At 40.3% G+C, this 17,211-nt stretch overlaps 1 protein-coding gene across 10 annotated transcripts in view; it reads right to left on the bottom strand.

Moving 5' to 3' along the window:
• The window catches only part of WWC2 (WW and C2 domain containing 2), a 257,956-nt gene that overhangs the window by 109,028 nt on the left and 131,717 nt on the right, over positions 1-17,211 (bottom strand). For 5 of the 10 annotated variants that reach the window (XM_072625437.1, XM_072625441.1, XM_072625439.1 and 2 more), the window contains 2 exons: positions 12,671-12,874; positions 11,203-11,279 (listed from right to left, as the gene is read on the bottom strand). The exons of the other annotated variants lie outside the window; for them this stretch is intronic. In XM_072625437.1, the coding sequence (XP_072481538.1) occupies positions 11,203-11,279; positions 12,671-12,874 (281 nt within the window). The remainder of the gene's footprint in view (positions 1-11,202; positions 11,280-12,670; positions 12,875-17,211) is intronic. 10 annotated transcript variants of the gene reach the window in all.

Genomic DNA, 17,211 nt, shown 5'->3' with positions numbered 1-17,211 from the left:
TTCTCAATGACCTTTGAAGCTGTCTTTGGTGTTTGTGGGTTGAGAAATGTGGGAACCACAGCTGCTGCCCATGATTCTGCACTCTGAAGCCTGCTCTGGTCCTGTCTCTGCTGCACTGCACGACCAAGACTGGACTGTGCTCTGCTTCCGGCCAGTATGATAGACCTTTCCTGTCAGCCTTCCAGGCTGCCTTAGGCTGGAAATCTCTTTCACTCTGTCATTTTGGGGCTTGTGCTGCTTTAGAATTTGTTTAGAATAATTTTTACAGGTATTTTATGGGTTGTGGGAGGTGCAACGTTCTGCTCTGCCATCTTCGCTCCATCCCAAGTTAGCCTATTTTTAAAGATGCTATCTTCTTTTTTGGTTCCCCTTTAGCAAGCTGTTGACTCTCTTTTCATGATTTTCTTGCATTCCTCTCATTTTTCTTCCCATTTTTTCCTCCAACTCTCTTACTTGATTTTCAAAATCCTTTTTGCGTTCTTTCATGGCCTAAGGCCATTGCATATTTATTTTGGAGGTTTTGGATGCAAAAGACTTGACTTTCAGTTCTTCCTCAGAAGATAAGCATTGTTCTTCCTCAACCAAAAGGATGGAAAAAAACGTTTGCCAAGAAAGTAGCCTTCTATAGTCTTATTTTTTTCCCTTTTTTGGACATTTTCCCAGTCAGTTACTTGACTTTTGCATCCTTTGTCAAGAAGAGGGTATACTTTTGGGACCTGTAAGTTCTCAGTTCCTCCAAGGTGGCACAATCAAGGGAAAGGAGTTTACTCCTCTCCTGGCCTGCGGTCTGGTCTGGGAGATACTGCAACCTTTCCTACCTAGGATCTTTGAAGCTGTCTTTGGCATTCATGGGTTGAGCAATCTGGGAACTGCAGCTGCTGCCCCTCAAAGCCTGCTCCAGTCCTGTTCCTGCTGATGCCCCGCACCCAAGGCTGGGTTGCACTCTGCTCAGAGACCAGTGTGATAGAGCTTTTCTGCCCAGAATCTGCGAGGTGGGTTCCCTCTTCACAACTACCTCTAGCTCCACCATGCCAGCGTGCTCCTCCTCACCCCAGGAGTGCCACTCAGGGCTGAGATTCAGATCAGCTGCTTGACTACCCCAGGGGCTTTTGGCGGATGACTCCTAAAACGGACATTGTGGCACAGGACTGCTGCCACCCTAGGGCCGCTGGGGCCTGACTGCATTCCTTTTTCACGCAGGTGAAAGCGCTTTCTCATTGACCTTTGAAACTGTCTTTGGTATTTGGGGGTTGAGTAATCTGGGAACTGTAGCTGTTGCAGGGTTTCCAACCCTGAGACCAGCTTGCGCTACATGGCCAAGGCTGGACTGCACTCTGCTCTGAGCCCAGTGCATTCCTGTCCATCTTCCAGGATATCCTGGGCTGGAAATCTCTTTCAATCTGTCGTTTCACTCTGCTGCTCTAAAATGTGTTTAGGGTTATTTTTTACAGGTATTTTGTGGGTTATGGGGGGAGAGTTAGAGTAGGTGTGTCTTTCTACTCTGCCACATTGGCTTCACCCCCTAACATTTCTATAAATATAGAGGTGCAATAAAAATCATTTTGTACTCTTTGAGATATCATAAAAAATTTGCAGATGAGGGAGCTAATGCTTAGAGAAATTAATTTGCCCAAGGTTATGCAACCAGAACATGCAGGAGCCAGGATTGAAAACTAAGTCTGTTCAGACTTCAAGTCCAATGGTCTATCATACCACACTGTTTGGTGAGAATCAAAGAAGAGATGCAGAAGGAACATTTGAAGGTAGTACCTGGAACCTCTTTCATCCAATGATGTACAGAAACTATATCTGGTTCTAGGTATTTGTGGGTTAGAATCCTTTTCAAATGATAGCTCACAGGCCTCCACCAATGTGCTAAATTTTATGAATGAGCTAGGGGGCTTACTTAGTTCAAAGCAAAAGTATTTAATGAAATGTTATAGTAATAAAACTAACAACAGAACATTCTTCCTAAACGCATTTCTTCCCTCACAACCAACCAGACATTGATTTTTCCGTATAAAAAAACTGGAGAAAAAAAGTCTCATGCATAAATACCCTAAAACAGAATAGGGGTCAAGAAGGATGAACAGAGCGAATGTCTAAAGAAATCACTGGAGCTGCACAGAAAATTGTCTGACAAATATATGTAACCACAAACTATGGAAGGAGTGGCACATGATAAATGATGAATATTAAAGAATGGCATGAATCTGTAAGTACAGTATCAGTCACAATAATATAAGGAATTTCATGAAACCCAGGAAGATTTATAGGAACCGGTGTGGAACAAGGAAAGTAGATCAAGAAAACAACGTATCGATGATTGTAATTGCATATGACACTAGAGAACAGAAATTAGATCAAAAACAGTGATTAGGGGGCGGAGCCAAGATGGCGGAGTAGAAACACACAAATACGCTAGCTCTGAACCCACAGCCCATGAAATATCTGTAGTAAAGAGCCGCCAATAAATTCGGGAGCAGGAGAAGCCACATAATAGTGGAGCGGATAAGATTTCTGTTCCAGAGGGACCTGCAAACCTCTCGCAAAAGGTCCGTTGCACTACAGACGCAGAGCCCAGCCCAGCCCTGCACCCGCCCCGGCACGGAGAGGAACAGATCCGAGCGGACTTCAGGGACGGGATCTCCAGTGGCCGCGTGGGTCCCTCCACCCACAGGTGACGGGGGTCGGTGAGAGGGTCTCTTTGGTGGTCGAGAGGGGAGTGGGGTGCCCCCATAACTCAGGCCCCCTTAGGAGGCAGCAGCAGAGGTGGGAGCAGACCGGGGCTCCCCAAGCAGGCAGGAGCCCGGATACATTGTTGAAAGTCTGTGCATAAACCCCTTGAGGGAACTGAGCCCGTGAGGTGGCCCTGCCCCCACCGGGGCAGCTGAACTTGATCTCACACTGAATAGCAGCCCTGCCCCCGCCCAAAGCCCTGAGGCTGGGAAGCAGCATTTGAGTCTCAGACCCCAAGCGCTCGCTGGCTGGGAGGATCCAGAGGCGAGGTAGGTGTGAGGAGAATATTCAGAGGTCAAGTCACTGGCTGGGAAAATGCCCAGAAAAGGGAAAAAAACCAAGACTATAGAGGGTTACTTTCTTGGTGAGCAGGTTTCTTCTCCCCTCCCTTCTGATGAGGAAGAGTGGTGCTCATCATCAGGGGAAGACACAGAAGTCAGTGCTTCTACATCTCAGCCCACTCAATGGGATCAGTTCTGGGAAAAGGTCATAAAGAGCTCAAAAAATTTTCAAAATTATGTTAGAGAGGTGGAGGAAAAACTGGGAAGAGCAATAAAAGACTTGCAAGCAAAGTATGAACAACAAATCAGCACCCTGCTAAAGGAGACCCCCAAAAATGCAGAAGAAAATAACACCCTGAAAAATAGGCTAACTCAATTGGCAAAGAAGGTTCAAGAAGCCAATGAGGAGAAGAATGCTTTCAAAAGCAGAATTAGCCAAATGGAAAAGGAGATTCAAAAGCTCACTGAAGAAAATAGTTCTTTCAAAATTAGAATGGAACAGATGGAGGCTAGTGACTTTATGAGAAACCAAGAAATCACAAAACAAAACCAAAAGAATGAAAAAATGGAAGATAATATGAAATATCTCATTGGAAAAACAACTGACCTGGAAAATAGATCCAGGAGAGACAATTTAAAAATTATGGGCCTACCTGAAAGCCATGATCAAAAAAAGAGCCTAGACATCATCTTTCATGAAATTATCAAGGAAAACTGCCCTGAGATTCTAGAACCAGAAGGCAAAATAAATATTGAAAGAATCCACCGATCACCACCTGAAAAAAGAGAAACTCCTAGGAATATTGTGGCCAAATTCCAGAATTCCCAGGTCAAGGAGAAAATATTGCAAGCAGCTAGAAAGAAACAATTCAAGTACTGTGGAAATACAATCAGGATAACACAAGATCTAGCAGCTTCTACATTAAGGGATCGAAGGGCATGGGATAGGATATTCCAGAAGTCAAAGGAATTAGGACTAAAACCAAGAATCATCTACCCAGCAAAACTGAGTATAATACTTCAGGGGAAAAATTGGTCTTTCAATGAAATAGAGGACTTTCAAGCATTCTTGATGAAAAGACCAGAGCTGAAAAGAAAATTTGACTTTCAAACACAAGAATGAAGAGAAGCATGAAAAGGTTAACAGCAAAGAGAAGTCATAAGGGACTTATAAAAGTTGAACTGTTTACATCCCTACATGGAAAGACAATATTAGTAACTCTTGAAACTATTCAGTATCTGGGTACTTGGTGGAATTACACACACACACATGCACACGCACACACTCATAAAGACAGAGTGCGCACAGTGAATTGAATAGGATGGGATCATATCTTAAAAAAAATGAAATCAAGCAGTGAGAGAGAAATATATGGGAGGAGAAAGGGAGAAATGGAATGGGGCAAATTATCTCTCATAAAAGAGGCAAGCAAAAGATTTTTTTTAGTTTGGGGAAAAAGAGGGGAGGTGAGAGAAAAACATGAAGTTCACTCTCATCACATTCCACTAAAGGAAGGAATAAAATGCACACTCATCTTACAATACAGGAAGGTGGGGGACAAGGGGATAAACAGGGTGGGGGGGACGATGGAAGGGAGGGCATGGGGAGGAGGGTACAATTTGAGGTCGACACTCACAGAGAGGGACAGGATCAAAAGAGAGAATAGAAGTAATTGGAAGCAGGATAGGATGGAGGGAAATATAGTTAGTCTTATACAACACGACTATTATGGAAGTCATTTGCAAAACTACACAGATTTGGCCGATATTGAATTGCTTGCCTTCCAAAGGGAGGGGGACGGGAGGGAGGGAGGAAAAGAAGTTGCAACTCAAAGTTTTAGGAATAACTGCCAAGTACTGTTCTTGCCGCTAGGAAATAAGAAATACAGGTAAAGGGGTATAGAAAGTTATTTGGCCCAACAGGACAGAGGAGAGGATGGAGACAAGGGCAGAGAGGAATGATGGAGAAGAGAGCGGAGCGGAGATGGGGGCAATTAGAATGCTCAGTGTTTTGGGGTGGGGGGAGGGGACAAGGGGGAGAAAATTTGGAGCCCCAAAATTCTGTGAAAATGAATGTTAAAAGTGAAATAAATAAAAATAAAATAAAATAAAATAATAATAATAAAAAAAATAAAAAATAAAAATAAAATAAAAAATAAAAACAGTGATTAATGTTGTTGCTAGATGACAGCTCTGGAAAGAACATACTTTGTTCTTCTTAGTAAGGAGGTAAGGAAAATTGTTTGAGAGGTGAAGGTGAACATGATACTCAAACGTAGGAATTCTTAACACTTTTGTGTATCATGGACCCTCTTGGCAGTCGGGTGAGACCTAATGTCTCCTCAAAATGATTTAAATGTATAAGATAAAGTACATGGAATTACAAAGGAAACCAATTACACTGAAAAAATAGCTGTGTGTGTACACGTATGTGTACACATGTGTCCATATCCATAATACACACATAATTTGGGTTTTTTTTTTAATTCCCACAAAGTCCCAGGCTAAGAAGGCCTGCTCTAGGGCCTAAGACCACATCTGTAACCTTTCAAGGAAAGAACAGATCTGAGGTCCAAGCTTGCCTTTGCTATTCAATAGTTTTCAGTCATGAGTCATTGGGAATTTTCTTGGCAAAGGTACTGGAGTGGTTTGCCATTGCCTTCCCCAGCTCACTTGGCAGATAAGGAAACTGAAGCAAACAATGTTAGGTGACTTGCCCAGAGTCACGCAGCCAGTAAGTGTCTAAGGCCACACCTGAACTCAGGACGATGAGTCTTCCTAACATCAGGCCCAGCATTTTCTCTATCCACTGAGTCACCTAGCTGCTCCTGGGTTCAAATACTAACTTAGAATCTATGTAACCTTGGAAAAGTCATTTAAAATTTCTGAGGCCTCTCTGAGTTTCAGTTTCCTTATCTGAAAAACGAAGCAGTTGGATTAGAGATTCTGATCTCCTCATCACCACATTCTTTCTGGCTCTCATGTAGTCATGAAAAGTCTGGCTATATTTTATTACTTTTCTAAGGGAAAGTACAATTGTATATGAGAAGGCGTGATGATTACTGGTAAATTCTTATGTGGCAAAAACCAAAATACGAGTAGAAAACTTTATTTTTAAATGATTGTATCATAAAAGTTAGAGTCCAGCAGAAGCAAGGATTCTTGTATAGGGACCAGTGGCAGCCATTTTTATTTGTGTTTGGCATAATTGTTCTATACCATTCGTATCTAAGGGCTTATATCCGATAAGGGGAAAAATGGAAAAGAACAAGAGTTTTTCAAGTACTTGCTATGTGCCAAGGATTGTGCCAAGCACTTTACAAAGGTTATCCCATTTGGTCCTCACAAAAACCCTGGAAAGTGGTGTTATTATGATTCCCATTTTACAGTTGAGGAAACTGAGGCAGGCACAGGTTAAATGACTTGCCCAAGGTCATACAGTCAATAAGTCTCTAAAGTGGAATTTGATCTCAAGTCTTCCTAAATCCAGACCCAGTGCTCTATCCACCACAGATCCATAACTGCGGTGTCTCAGGCTTAAGGGGTGAGGTGGGATATCACTAAATTGCAATCAGGTCTGCTAATCAGCAACTATTAAAGACCTCCAACACACTGATCAGAGGAGTACAAGAGGGAGATGACAAGAGGGCATTTTAGTCTTTCAGGCAGAATAGGTAGGCACACAATACTAATTAGCTAGTTTTTCTTCCTTCCCACAATGCCTAAGTCACTCAGGCCTGGAAACAATATAGACTTGGAAATAACCAGCATTAGAGAAGGACCCAATACTGGTAATCTGATCACTGGTGCTGCTACTTCTCCCCTCTCCCAAATAATGAAGGCTATCAAAGACACGAAATTCTATAGGATTTAGGAGCCAGGATGCTCTGTATTCCCAAGAAGCCCTACCTTTGTAGGATTTGTAGACTTCATCAACTGTCTTTCTGTATGAGCAACTAGGTATTGCAGTGAATAAAGCACTGGGCCTGGAGTCAGGAAGACCTGAATTCAAATCGGGCCTCAGACACTTATGAGCTGTGTGACCCTGGGCAAGTCACTTAAACCTGTTTGTCTCAGTTTCCCCATCTGTAAAATAAGCTGGAGAAGTCAATAGCAAACCATTTTAGTATCTTTCTAACTAAATCCCAAATGGGGTCACGCAAAAGACTTAGACACGAAATGGAAACAACTCAACACAACAAGAGTTTACATGTCTCTAGTTTCAGGAAAGAGAAGTGTCCTGTGTTCCTAGAGGGAACTGCTGAAAATGAAGACAAGAGTACTACTCTTTTTCTATTTATTTGTAGAAGAAAAGAATGGTGAAAATGGAAGGAGCTAGTCACACTTTGAGATGGTATTGTCAGCTGATGAGAATGCACCAAGGAGTTGGGTAACTGAGGAAGGGTGGTGTAATGGAAAACAGACATAGGGGAAATCATTTAATCTCTTAGGACCTCTATTTCCTTGTCTTTAACATGAAGATGGTGTGGAGGACAGAGCCAAGATGGTGGAGGAGAAGGACTAAACTGCAGAAACTCCCCCCCATAGCCCATAAAATACCTATAAAAAATGACTCTAAACAAATTCTAGAGCAGCAAAACTCACAAAATGACACACTGAGAGAGATTTCCAGCCCAAGGCAGCCTGGAAGGCTGACAGGAAAGGTCTATCACACGGGTTGGAAGCAGAGCATAGTCCAGTCTTGGCTGTGCAGTGCAGCAGAGATAGGACCAGAGCAGGCTTCAGAGTGCAGAATCACGGGCAGCAGCTGTGGTTTCCAGATTTCTCAACCCACAAACACCAAAGACAGCTTCAAAGATCATTGAGAAAGGTTTTTCACCTGGGTGAGAAAGGAGCAGGGTCTGGCCCTAGCCCCAGACCCAGATGGTGACAGTGTCCCTTTTAGAGCCCTAGGCCTGAAGACCCTGGGGGAATTGAACCTCTGATCTGGATCTCAGCCCTGAGTAGCAGTCCTGGGGTGAGGAGGAGCACTGCCTGGTGGAGTTGGTGGAGGCTCTGGACAAGAAATCTTACTTGCAGATCTTGGGCAGAGGAGTGCTTGTGATTGCTCCCAGACCAGAGCACAGGCCAGGAGAGAAGCACACTCCTCTCCCTTGATTGTACCACCTTGGAGGAACTGAGAACTTCCAGGTCCCCAGAGTATACCCTCCTCTTGACAAAGGACTCAAAAGTCAAGTAACTGACTGGCTGAGAAAATGCCTCAAAAAGGAAAAAAAAAAATAAGACTATAGAAGGTTACTTTCTTGGTGAACAGGTATTTGCTTCCATCCTTTCAGATGAGGAAGAATAATGCATACCATCAGAGGAAGACCTAAAAGTCAAGGCTTCTGCATCCATAGCCTCCAAAATAAATATGCAATGGTCTCAGGCCATGAAGAGCTCAAAAAGGATTGTGAAAAATGAAGTAAGAGAGTTGGAGGAAAAATTGGGAAGATGAATGAGGGTGATGCAAGAAAATCATGAAAAGGGAGTCAACAGCTTGCTAAAGGAGACCCAAAAAATGCTGAAGAAAATAACACCTTTCAAAATAGGCTGACTCAATTGGCAAAGGAGGTCCAAAAAGCCAATGAGAGGAAGAATGCTTTAAAAAGCAGAATTAGTCAAATAGAAAAGGAGGTTCAAAAGCTCACTGATGAAAATACTTCTTTAAAAATTAGAATGGAGCAGATGGAAACTAATGACTTTATGAGAAACCAAGAAATAACAAAACAAAACCAAAAAAATGAAAAAACAGAAGATGTGAAATATCTCAATGGAAAAACAACTGACCTGAAAATAGATCCAGGAGAGACAATTTAAAAATTATAGGACTACCTGAAAGCCATGATCAAAAGAAGAGCCTAGACATCATCTTGCACGAAATTATCAAGGAAAATTGCCCTGATATTCTTAGAACCAGAGAGCAAAATAAATATTAAAAGAATCCACCAATTATCTTGTGAAAGAGATCCTAAAAGAGAAACTCCTAGGAATATTGTAGCCAAATTCCAGAATTCCCAGGTCAAGGAGAAAATACTGCAAGCAGCTAGAAACAAACAATTTGAGTACTGTGGAAATACAATCAGGATAACACAAGATCTAGCAGCTTCTACATAAAGGGATCAGAGGGCTTGGAATATGATATTCCAGAAGTCAAAGGAACTAGGATTAAAACCAAGAATCAAGTACCCAGCATAACTGAGTATAATACTTCAGAGGAAAAAATGGTCATTCAATGAAATAGAAGACTTTCAAGAATTTCTGATGAAAAGACCAGAGCTGAATAGAAAATTTGACTTTCAAACACAAGAATCAAGAAAGAGAAATAATAAGGGACTTACTAAAGTTGAACTGTTTACATTCCTACGTTGAAAGACAATATTTGTAACTCTTGAAACTTGTCTCAGCATTTGAGTAGTTGGAGTATTTGAGTAGTAGAGGGATTATATATATATATATGGACAGAGTGCACAGCGTGAGTTGAATAGGAAGGGATGATATCTAAAAAAATAAAATTAAGGGGTGAGAGAGAAATATATCGAGAGGAGAAAGGGAGAAATGGAATGGGGCAAATTATCTTTCATAAAGGAGGCAAGAAAAAGCTTTCTCAATGGAGGGGAAAAGGGGAGAGGTGAGAGGGAAAAAGTGAAGCTTACTCTCCTCACATTTGGCTTAAGGAGGGAATAACATGCACACTCAATTTGGTATGAAAATCTATCTTACACTACAGGAAAGTAAGGGAGAAGGGGATGAGTGGGATGTGATGGAAGGGAGGGCAAATGGGAGGAGGGAGCAATTAGAAGTAAACACTTTTGGGGAGGGATAAGGTCAAAAGAGAGAATAGAATAAATGGGGGGCAGGAGAGGATGGAGGGAAATATAGTTAGTCTTACACATGACTATTATGGAAGTCTTTTGCAAAACTACACATGTATAGCCAATATTGAATTGCTTACCTTCTCAGTGGGGATGGGTGGGGAGGGAGGAAGGGAGAGATGTTGGAACTCAAAGTTTTAAAAATGAATGCTAAAAACTGTTTTTACATACAACTGGGAAAGAAGAAATACAGGTAATGAGGTACAGAAATCTATCTTCCCCTACTAGAAAAGAGATAAGATGGAGATAAGGGAAGGGAGAGGTGAGATAGAAGGGAGGGCAGATTGGGGGAATGGGTAATCAGAATGCACAGCATTTTGGGGTGGGGGAGGGGAGAGATGGGGAGAAAATTTGGAACTAAAATTTTGTGGAAGTTAGTGTTAAAAACTAAAAACAAATAAATAAACATTAAAACAATAAATAAAATGAAGATGGTGGCCTAGACAATCATTAAGGTTCCTGCCTTCTATGAATTTTCTATGAATTCTATGAATCCATAATTAGGTACTTGTGGGAACACAAGTCTTATCAAAGAAAAAAATCTCAGGGAAAATGACAAGTACCCACCTTCCATGGTTTTTTTTTAAATAAAGCAAATAGTAATAATAAAATTATGGAATAGGAGATACCTACTTTATTAACTATTCATGTTGCTTTTTTTTAAAACCTATCTAGGGATTTTGTTGATCATAAGCTCCATTTGAGTCACATACAATGGGTCTGTCAGAAATGCAGCCTCTCACTCTGTTAATTTGAAATGAAGTACAGTGGCGAGATCAAACGAGACAGTAATTTTACTACAGACATTGCATTAATAAGACATTTGGAGGCCTATGTTAAGGTCTGGTTGCCATATTTTAACAGGAAAACTGGCAAACTGAAAGGAAGGAAGGCAACCAGAATAGTGAATGGTTTGGAGGAGGGATAGCAGAAACAGCTGGAGAGCCACAGCTCAGAGAAAATAAGAATGGGGGAGTATGAAAAGTGACACACAATTGCTATAATGTGGAAGGGGGCTGTATTTGTGTAGCTTCAAAAAGCAGAGTGAAGGCTAATAAATGACAATGGTTACAGAAAGGCAAATTTTAGCTTAATACAAAGAAGAACTAAATGAATTAAAACTGTCCAAAACCTAAATGATCTGCCTGGTGAGGTAGTGAGTCCCCTGTCATTCAGTTCAAGCAGGTACCAGAAGACCTATGAGAGATGCTATGGTACCAATGCCTACTTTGGAGTGAGATTAGCCTAGAGGATGTCCTTTCTGGCAATATTATTTGATATGAATAAGCAATATGAAATATTCTTACCCTTAAACGTGTAGTGGAGATCTCTGCCTTCAGAATGTCAGGGTCATATTTAGTGCTGGATGAAGATCCTGAGAATACTTTTGAAAGAAAAAAAATAACCTTTAATACCCATAATCATATCTCTGATACTCTCACTTTATACCTTCAAAAGAGATGCCTACTCTGATACCTCATCATGGGATGGAGGGGACAACTATTTTTTACATTTGTACCACTGGAGTTAAACTCTGGCAGGTATGAACCATGCTAGGAAGGTCTCAAATTAATGGTCTGTAGCTTTTGTCATATGAGGACCAGCACAGCGACATCCCAAACAGCATTGTGGGGTAGGGCAGGGATTATTTGGCCACAGTGATTCATAAAATCGTATAAGTATGGTCTGCATTTGTGAAAGCAATATGCCATCCCTTCCTTGGCATCCCCTCATCCCAAAGCATCCCTCCCCCTATGAAACTATGATCCTATAAAGTGACATTAAGTATCACCATGCCTATTAATTTCTTTTTTACATTCCTTATTCAGAAAAGGAATAAATATGAAAACTCATGATCCACTATCCAACCATAATTTAAATTGTCCTTTAATAAAAAGAATGAAATTTGTCATAAAAGAAACTTAATAAAGATTCATCTTCAAACTGACTCCTTTTCACCTAAGAGAATACACCCTAGATTCAGTCCTTCCAAGTCGTCTTTTTCAGTAGAGTATTCTAACATCTATCACAGCTATGCCTAAAACACTTTTAAAACTCCAGATCAAGTGTTTTTAACCTGGAGTCTGTGAGCTTTTAAAGAAAATTTTGTTAACTTTATTTTAACTGGTTTGCTTTGTAATCCTGTATGGTCTATTTTATCCATTTACAAGTATTACTCAGAGGAATAATCCTTAGGTTTCAATGAACTGGCCAAATGGGTACAGAACACAAAAAAAGCTAAGAATCCCTGCTCTAGGGTCCAGACAAAATAATAAGTCAGAAAAAAGAGCCTAGACAAATAAAATCTTTGTGTGAAACAAAAGTCTCATTATGATCAATAGTTTCAACACCCTAACACCATAAGCTCTGTGTGTGTGTGTGTATGCGTGCACTAGAGTTGTTCTTGAATAACCAAATTGAATGATTTCTCCTTTTTCTCCTCTTTATTCTTGCAGAGAAAGTAACTAGTAGAGAAATGGTTCAGAATGACAGCCAAAAAAAGGAAGAAGATGAAGCTAGAAAAGGCACATATGATCTACAAAACACAAGAGCTTGACCTAAAGTATCAAGAGCTATCTGGAGCCTCCTGGTACTGAGGAAGCTTAATGAGAAATCTGGGGCACAATTCCCTTCCCTGAGCATCTTTGGGATACCTTTCCTACTTGCAGGAGGAAATAAAGACTCCATCTGAGATCCTGAAGCAACTTGGGTAGGCTTCCCTTTCTTATCGGGCGTACCGAGCTACTGAACAACCAAATTAGACTGTACACTTACAGCTTGTGCGGGAACTTGACTTCTCCTTGTAAGCATCATTTAATCGCATGTACTCATCCAGAGCCAGAGCAAGTCTTTTCTCTTTCACCTGGTAGAGCTCCTTCTGCGTGCTGAGAGCATCTTGGGCCACCATAAGGTAGTCTTTTAGCATTCTCTCCTGTTCTCTCCTCCATTGTTTTCTGGGATCTTCTATCTGTGTGGTTTCTGGAAAGGTAATTGTTGAAAGGTTTAAACTACACTTTGATTTTGGTCAAAATTAATTTTTGCAAACAACTTCTTTATTCTCACCTACCTGCACTAATTTTCCATCCCTTGCCCACCTTGGCATCAAAGACCCTAATCTTTGGAGGCAACAGATGTCTTGCTTTTGTCTGTATGGAGGGCCTAGCACAGTGCCTGAAATATAGCAGGCACAGCTCTTTCTCATCATTCAATTCAATTCCACTCAAATTTTTAAAATTAAATTTAATTATTTTTAATTTTCAACATTCACTCCTATAAGATTTTGAGTTCTAAATTTTTTATCCTTTCCTCTCCTCCCTTCTCCCCAAGATGGCATGCAATCTGAGATATGGACAGATAGATAGACAGACAGATACATAGATATAGATACATGTACAATCATATTAAATACATTTCTACATCAGTCATGTTGTAAAGAAGAATTAGAACCAAAGGGGAAAACTACAAGAAAAAAGAAACAAAAAAAAGAAAAAGAAAATAGTATGCTTCAATCTTTATTTAGCTCCATAGTTCTTTCTCTGGACATGGGTAGAATTTTCCATCATGACTCTTTTGGAATTATTTTAGATCCTTGTGTTGCTGAGAAGAGCCAAGTCTATCAAAGCTAGTCATTGCACAATGTTACTGTTGCTGTGGACAATGTTCTCCTGGTTCTGTTCACTTCTCTCAGCATCAGTTCGTGTAAGTCTTTCCAGTTTTTTCTGAAGTCTTCCTGCTCATCATTTCTTATGGAACAACAGTATTCCATTACATTCATATATTACAACTTGTTCCACCACTCCCCATTTGATGGGCATCCCCTCAATTTCCAATTCTTGGCCATCACAAAAAGAGCTGCTATAAATATTTTTGAGCATGTGGGTCCTTTTCCCATTTTTGTCATCTCTTTGGGATACAGACCTAGAAGTGGTATTACTGGGCCGAACGGTATACACAGTTTTATAGCTCTTTGGGCATTGTTCCAAATTGATCTCCAGAATGGATGGATCAGTTCACAACACCACCATTAGTGTTCTAATTTTCCCACATCTCCAACATTTATCATTTTCCTGTTCTGTCATGTTAGCCAATCTGATAGAAGTGATGTGGTACCTCAGGGCTGTATTAATTTGTATTTCTCTAATCAATATTGATTTAGAGCATTTTATATGACTATAGGTAGCTTTAATTTCTTCATATGAAAATTGCCTGTTCATATCCTTTGACCATTTATCAAATGACTTTTATTCTTATAAGTTTGACTCAGTTCTCTCTATATTTTAGGAAAGAGGTCTTTATCAGAGGAACTAGATGTAAAAAATGTTTCGCAACTAATTCAATTCAATTTAACATTTACTAAGCACCTGCTGTGTGCAAGGCACTGGGGATACAAATAAGGAAAAGAAAGAGTCCCTTCCCTTAAGGAACTTACAATCTAATAGGCAAAGACAACACTAAATTCTAGAGTCACAGCAAACAATTAATTAGTGAATATTAAACCACTGCTCCTAAGAGAATGCAGGATTAGGTCTCTGCAATCCTCTGGTCACAACATTTACTTTAATGCTTTCCTGAGTGATTTCAGGTACAGAGCAGTGAATATCCTCTTCCTTTTGGGGGATGTACCATATTGTTGCTTCATTAACACTGAACTCATGATCAACAGCACCATACCTCCTGCCTGAAGAAAGCTTACCAAACACATTTATTTCTCTGCAGGCACATCACAACCTTCCCTGGCTTAGGCACACTAGAAAGCTCTGTAGCAATATACATTTTAAATAGCAAAATCAACAAAAAACATAATTAAAAAAACTCACCCGTGGCACTACACAGACCCACCAAAAGAGCTGTTGGGAGAGCTTAAACAAGAAGGCAGATCGTCACCTTGTTCAACCTCATCTGGGTATTTGTACATGAAGTGACTTCAATCTTTTACCTCTCTGCCCAGGTCCATTAATGACAGAGAAAGCACAGATAGTATTGATTTTGAGATTACAAGTAAATTTGAGTGAACAGACAATTCACAAACATGGAATCTGCAAGTACGGAGGATCGACGGTGCTGAACATATATTGGTTAGTTGATTGATTGAGCCTGTAGGGATTTAAGAACTTATCTGTATAGTCTGAATTCTTTTTACCTTCACAAACTCTGCGTTTTCCCACTAATATCAGTCACACACTTTCATGCCAGATTTTTCCTATTCAAACATCTTGGATACATTCCAAAATTCTGACTCTCGTACATTCTATTATTTCTTTCATTTTTTCTTATTATCTTGTAAATTGAAAGCAGCAACCCATTTAACTTAGTTAAACATGTCTTTCTCTGTACACTAAGTATTTCCTTTGAGAAGGATTTTTGCTGGTTGTCTCAATTCATGTATGGCACCAAATGACAGACTTCATAATGAGCAGTTGTAATGAAACACTGTCAGACAGACAGTTTAAATATTCCGAAACATCCTCTGAGCCTTATTCTAAGTGCATTAGCTAGCAAGCTTTATAACCCACACTTAATATCATATGGCACCATCACTGGGGGAGGAGGGAGAAACAAACAAAACATGAGATAAGACACTTTAGCTGCCCTTCTCCCTCCTCACTAACCTACCCTAAAATACACTGGATGACATGAACCACAGACACCATGATTCCCAACTCTTGTTGAGCAACACCCCAATTGTATTATGTAGTATTAATGAAATTCCCCAAACTGTCTCAAAACAAAATTAATTTTAATTTCATTTACACTAAAACCATTTACAGTTAATACTGGTAGAGGAGTACTAATGATATTCAATCTACAAGAAGTAAGGCTTTTCCCCCTAAAAAACTGTATATTTCAACGCATCCATTATTTCACCCATATGGTATATAGAGCTTTCTAACAACAGACCACAGCCCATCCATGCCTCCTCATCCTGCGTGACTCTTGATCACATCCTCCCCAAAATCAAAAGCACTTAGCACAGTACCTAGCAAATAGTAAGCACTTAATAAATACTTGTACCTTCCTCTTCCCCTTAAGAATTTCTATCCAACATATGGTCTGTGGCAGAGTCTATGCTGAATTTTCTTCCCACTTAGCTCCACTTGGATGCTGCTCTTGGAGTCAGGGAGATTTAGGGTCCTGAGCTGGAATCCTGTCTCAAACACTCACAAGTTGTGTGATGCTTTTACCAGGCACTTAAGCCTCTCTGAGGATCAGTTTCCCTGATTTGTAAAATGAGAATAACAGCATCTCTATCCCTGGGTTGTTATGAGAGGATTAAATGGGATAAAGTATAGAAGGTGCTTCATAAAAAGTAAACTTCTCTATCAGTGTTAACTGTCGTTGTCATCATTATTCCTCTAACACACGGAATTAAAAATAAAAACCTTCCACAGATCCCAGGGCAGAATTCCGGTTTGTCACAAGTATACCTCAAACTTGATATGTGATCAGTCCACATCCTTTTCTAATTAAATACTTTACTACACAAAATCATTATATTTTGAAAGCTCTCATTTGATAGATGGCCTATGTCTGTAGACTAACAAGTTTATGCTATGCATTTCTATAATCTATAGTTTATCACTTGGGATAAGGAAGGAAATAACAAAAAGCAAACTACAGAGGGTCATAATGTAAAAAACAGGGACATTCTTTGCACCTGTTCTTTGGAATTTCCGACTGCCTTTGGGTGATGTCCATCTTTAGTTCTCTGGAGGTATTGGAGTCATTCAACAAAACCAGCAAAGCAGCTGTATTGAAAAGACAGGCCTCTGCTATTAGGGAATACTTGAGGTCAGTAAAAGTGCTTTGCAGTTTCCTAAAAGCAATCTAACACTCTCTCCTCCTCCTTTAGGCCCAGCTCCCTGTCCATCTGAACTATCTGTCCCAGATATACCTAAACAGTGTTTGTGACTGTTGCTCAGTCACTCTTGGTGACCCCATGGACGTACAAGATCAGCCCCTTCTAGCCTCTGTTATCTTACCAAGTCTGTCCAAGCTCACGTTAGTTGATTCTATAACACTATCCATCCATCTCATCCTCTGGAGTTCCCAATTTCTTTTGCCTTCAATCTTTCCCAACATCAAGGTCTTTTATAGCAAGAGTTATAAAGATGAATATGGCTTACCTCTAATAGCAACATGGCTATGAGTTGTTATTGAACAAAGACCTTACATTTAATACCGACAGCTGTAAAAAAAACCCCACTGTTTTTAGTACTTTCTCCATCCCTCAGACCCTACTGTACTACCATAGAAAAAGGGTCACACAGTTGACTGACCAAGGATCATTTTTATTATTTTTCTGTGTTTCATAAGTT

The sequence above is a fragment of the Notamacropus eugenii genome, chromosome 7 (assembly GCF_028372415.1).
Source record: "Notamacropus eugenii isolate mMacEug1 chromosome 7, mMacEug1.pri_v2, whole genome shotgun sequence".
In the NCBI taxonomy this organism is placed as follows: domain Eukaryota; kingdom Metazoa; phylum Chordata; class Mammalia; order Diprotodontia; family Macropodidae; genus Notamacropus; species Notamacropus eugenii.
This window is presented reverse-complemented; position numbering and strand designations above follow the sequence as displayed.